Source organism: Myotis yumanensis, unplaced genomic scaffold, assembly GCF_028538775.1.
Source record: "Myotis yumanensis isolate MYYU_CA2020_CCGP unplaced genomic scaffold, mMyoYum1.0.hap1 SCAF_23, whole genome shotgun sequence".
In the NCBI taxonomy this organism is placed as follows: Eukaryota; Metazoa; Chordata; class Mammalia; order Chiroptera; family Vespertilionidae; genus Myotis; species Myotis yumanensis.
Window position 1 is genome coordinate 3,403,547 of NW_027223774.1, and position 4,553 is coordinate 3,408,099.

The 4,553-nt window shown below is 54.0% G+C and overlaps 1 protein-coding gene across 1 annotated transcript; it reads left to right on the forward strand.

Moving 5' to 3' along the window:
- Nucleotides 1-599: 599 nt before the first annotated feature.
- Nucleotides 600-4,115, forward strand: LOC139000247 (leukocyte immunoglobulin-like receptor subfamily A member 5). The gene is made up of 7 exons (XM_070402503.1): nt 600-633; nt 784-819; nt 973-1,242; nt 1,389-1,488; nt 2,784-2,986; nt 3,280-3,330; nt 4,096-4,115. The coding sequence occupies exons 1-7, from the start codon at nt 600-602 to the stop codon at nt 4,113-4,115; spliced, it is 714 nt and encodes a 237-aa protein (XP_070258604.1).
- The last annotated feature ends 438 nt before the right edge of the window (nt 4,116-4,553 follow it).

A 4,553-nucleotide genomic window follows, 5' to 3' on the forward strand; every position in this document is an offset into this window, starting at 1 on the left:
TGGTTAGGGGTGATCAGGCAGGCAGTCAGGTGTGCAGTTAGGAGCCAGCAGTCCTGGATTGTGAGAGGGATGTCTGACTGACTGTTTAGGTGGGATCGGGCCTAAACTGGCAGTCGGACATGCCTGGAAAAGTCCCAGATTGGAGACGGTGCAGGCCGGGCTAAGGGACCCCTCCTCCCCCCATGAGTGTATTTCACGCACTGGGCCTCTAGTTCTTTCATAAATGAGCTCCCCCAAGAGCCGTGGTTGGGTGTCCTATTGGGCTGTTTAGAGACAGACTCCCAGGGGCCAAGTCAGAACCAGATCCTGCATCTCGCCCTCTCTGAGCAGGAGTCAGACCAGCCGACACATGAGACCCTGAGGATCAGGTGAGACCTCAGACACTGTTGACCAGCCTCTGAAGCCTGGACTCCCTGTGAGCCTCATCCTGGGGAGATGCAGAACCAGGCCCAGGGTGGGGCCCTCCCCTGGCTATGGATCCACAGCTGTGTAAACCCAGAAGGCGGCAGCAGCTCCTGACTCACCACATCCTGTGTGTCTCTGTCCTTCAGGTCCAGGCCTTCTCCATCTCCAGAACAGGAGCCCTCAGAGCAGACGCCATGGCATCCATCCTCTCTGCTCTTCTCTGCCTCGGTCAGTTGTGGTCAGAGGGAGTGGGAGTAGGAGGGGGGGCTGCCCATCCTTCTCCCCCAGGCTCTGGCAGCTGCAGTGGACCGGACCCTGATGGGAAGGGAATCAGCTGAGACGCCCGGATGCAAATCTCTCACAGGGACTCTCTTCTAGGGCTGAGTCTGGACCAGAGGACCCGTGTACAGGCAGGTGAGTCCTGCCCAGGCTCCATGTCCCTCCTCTTCCTTCACCCCTAGGGCTCAGGAGGGAGCACAGAGGTCCTGGGATGAGAGGGTCTTGGGCTGAGCTGGGGGATGAGAGCAGGGGAAGGTCTTTGTAAAGCAGCCTCTGGTTTCCTTTTAGGGACCCTCCCCAAACCCACCATCTGGGCTGAGCCAGATCCTGTGATAAACTCGGGGACCTCTGTGACCATCTGGTGTCAGGGGACACTGAAGGCTCAGGAGTACCGACTGTATGCAGGTGGCAGATACTTGAACAGACAGAAGTCCCTGGAGCCTGGAGAGAGGGTCAAGTTCTTCATTACAGGAAAGTATACAGAGAGATATACCTGTAACTACCTCAGCCCCGCTGGCTGGTCAGAACACAGTGACTCCTTGGAGCTGGTGGTGACAGGTGAGAGGACACGCAGAGGTCCCAGCCTCAGGCTCTGCCCTCAGGAAGGGAGTCTGCTCTCAGGGTGTCTCCCTCATACAGCCCAGCCCTGGAGGACATAAGGGAGGTGTGAGCCCCATCTAACATGCTGCCTCCTCCTCTCCTAGGATCCTACAGCAAACCCAGCCTCTCAGCCCTGCCCAGCGCCGTCCTGACCTCAGGAGGGAATGTGACCCTTCAGTGTGACTCAGTTGATAAATTTGACAGGTTCCTTCTTTTTTTTTTTTTTTTCGCTTAAAGTATTACAAAGGGTATTACATAAGTGTCCTTTTTCCCCCCCCGCCCTTGACAAGCCCCTGCCCTCCCTTACCCCCCAGTGTCTTATGTCCATTAGTTATGGTTATATGGGTGCATACAAGTCCTTCGGTTGATCTCTTACTCCCCTCCCTCCTGTCCCCCAACCCTCCCTGGCCTTCCCACTGCAGTCCGACAATCAGTTTGAGGCAGCTCTGCCACTGTATTTATTATTGTTCAAAAGTTTGTAATGGTCTTAATTATCCATGAATGAGTGAGATCATGTGGTATTTTTCCTTCATTGACTGGCTTGTTTCACTTAGCATAATGCTCTCCAGTTCCATCCATGCTGTTGCAAATGGTAGGAGTTCCTTCTTTTTAACAGCAGCATAGTATTCCATCGTGTAGATGTACCACAGTTTTCTAATCCACTCATCTACTGATGGGCACTTAGGCTGTTTCCAGATCTTAGCTATGGTGAATTGTGCTGCTATGAACATCGGGGTGCATATATCCTTTCTGATTGGTGTTTCTGGTTTCTTGGGATATATTCCTAGTAGTGGGATCACAGGGTCAAATGGGAGTTCCATTTCCAATTTTTTGAGGAACCTCCATACTGCCTTCCATAGTGGCTGCACCAGTCTGCATTCCCACCAGCAGTGCACAAGTGTTCCTTTTTCTCCACATCCTCTCCAGCACTTGTCGTTTGTTGATTTGTTGATGATGGCCATTCTGACAGGTGTGAGATGGTACCTCATTGTTGTTTTGATTTGCATCTCTCGGATGATTAGTGACTTTGAGCATGTTTTCATATGTCTCTTGGCTTTCTGAATGTCCTCTTTTGAAAGGTGTCTATTTAGATCCTTTGCCCATTTTTTGATTGGATTGTTTATCTTCTTTTTGTTAAGTTGTATGAGTTCCCTATAAATTTTGGAGATTAAGCCCTTATCAGATATGACGTTGGCAAATATGTTTTCCCATGAGGTGGGTTTTCTTGTTGTTTTGTTGATGGTTTCTTTTGCTGTGCAGAAGCTTTTTATTTTGATGTAGTCCCATTTGTTCAGTTTCTCTTTAGTTTCAACTGCCCTAGGAGCTGTATCAGTGAAGAAATTGTTTTGGCATAAGTCTGAGATTTTGTTGCCTTTGTATTCTTCTAGAATTTTTATGGTTTCCTGTCGTACATTTAAGTTCTTTATCCATTTTGAGTTTATTCTTGTGTATGGTGTAAGTTGGTGGTCTAGTTTCATTTTCTTGCATATATCTGACAGGTTCCTTCTGACTAAGGAAGGAGATCACAGGCTCTCCTGGACTCTGGACTCACAGCGACAGCCCAGTGGGCGGTCCCAGGCCCTGTTCCCTGTGGGCCCTGTGACCCCTAGTCACAGATGGACATTCAGATGCTATGGATATTTTGAGGAGAATCCCCAGGAGTGGTCTGACCCTAGTGACCCCCTGGATCTAACGGTCTCAGGTGAGCGGCCCCTGATCTCCTCCTCTCTGAGCACAGGCAGCTCAGGGTCCCGCCCCCAGGAGACATCTGAGGTTGGATGAGAGTGAGGGTCTGAGTGTTGGTCACCCAGCAGAGATCTGACCTCAGAGACCCTTTTACTTTTGCTGACTCCTCCCCATGAACTGGGTTGGGAAGTTGTTAAGTGGGCGGGGGAGTGTCTTCGGGGGTCACCGAGCAGATGTAGGAAAAGCGACAGAGTGATTTGGAGACTCCAGAGTGAGCCCAGCCTCACCCCTTTCTATCCTCATTTCCAGGACCCTCTGAAGGCCCCAGCCCCCCACCCACAGGGCCCACCTCCCCAGCTGGTGAGTCCTGGGGAGCTCTGCTCAGAGGGAGCACAGCCCACCCAGCAAGTCCTGAGAGTCTGTCAGGGGATCGAGCGACCCAGATCCTCAAGGACGGGCTTGTGTCCCAGGGAGGCTGGGAGTCCCAGGGTCTGAGGCAGGTGATGGGTGGGGTTATCATGGCAGAGGTGTATGTGGGGGCATAGGCCAGGGAGAGGGTGCTGAGCTCTAGTGGGGAGAAGGCAGTCCCCACCACTCACCTGTCATCCTCATCCCCAGGAGGCTCTAAGTCAGGTCCACAGAGGGGTAGGTGAAAGTCCTTGGGGGAGGTGGTGGCTTCCTCCATGGGGACAGGGGCTGAACCATGGGGGGTTAAGGGGTTCAGGCTCCTCTGGATTTGTTGACTTGGACACCCCTTCCCCTGTCTGGCCTTCAGTGTCTCTAAGTGTAAAGGAGAGAATCCTTGTCCAGAGCTTAGATTTCCTGTCAGTTCTGGCCCTGACCTCTTGGGAAAGGGGCCTCACAGGGACCCCCCCAGGATATGATGTTATGGGGCCTGTCCCCTCTGTCTCAGTGACGGTGGCACTGTACAGGGAGGGACAGGCAGACAAGGTCTGGGCGTCCAGTCCTACCCCTCAGCTCAGGCTCAGCTCAGAGGAGGGAACAGGGTGGATCAGCCCTGGCTCAGCTCCTGGCTCTGCTGCTCCTGCTGTGGGGCTGGGCGGTCTCTTCTCTCCTCTGTATCGGGTTCCTGTCTGGTAATCCCTGGTCCCATCCTGCTCACAGACTGCTGGGAGATGAGGTGACAGAAGGGCCTCACAGAGCTCAGGAAGGCAGAGCCCCCAGCCCAGCCCAACCCTCCAAAGGGGGTTTTAGGGCCCTGTGCGTGGGGATGGATGAGGGAGAGACCCAGAGTCCAGCCCACACTGGCCCTCCCTGTCCCTGCTGTGCTGGGGGCGGGAAATGAAGAAGGACCCTCAGCTCCAGTGGAGACATAGACAGGCGCCTGCAGAGGAGGAGCCCAGAGCAGGAAGCTGGTGTCCCCCTGGGGGGCAGCGTGAGGACAGCACAGGGAACCCACAGTCCTGGGTTCCAGTCCCAGCCCTGCCCTGTCCAGGCTGGGTGACCTGGGGCACGTGATAACCTCTCTGAGCCTCAGTGAAGTGGGTGGTGGGGTCAGCATCCCTGGCGCATGACTGCTGTGAGGTGAGAGGAGATGAGTGAGACCCCAGCAGGAGTCTCGC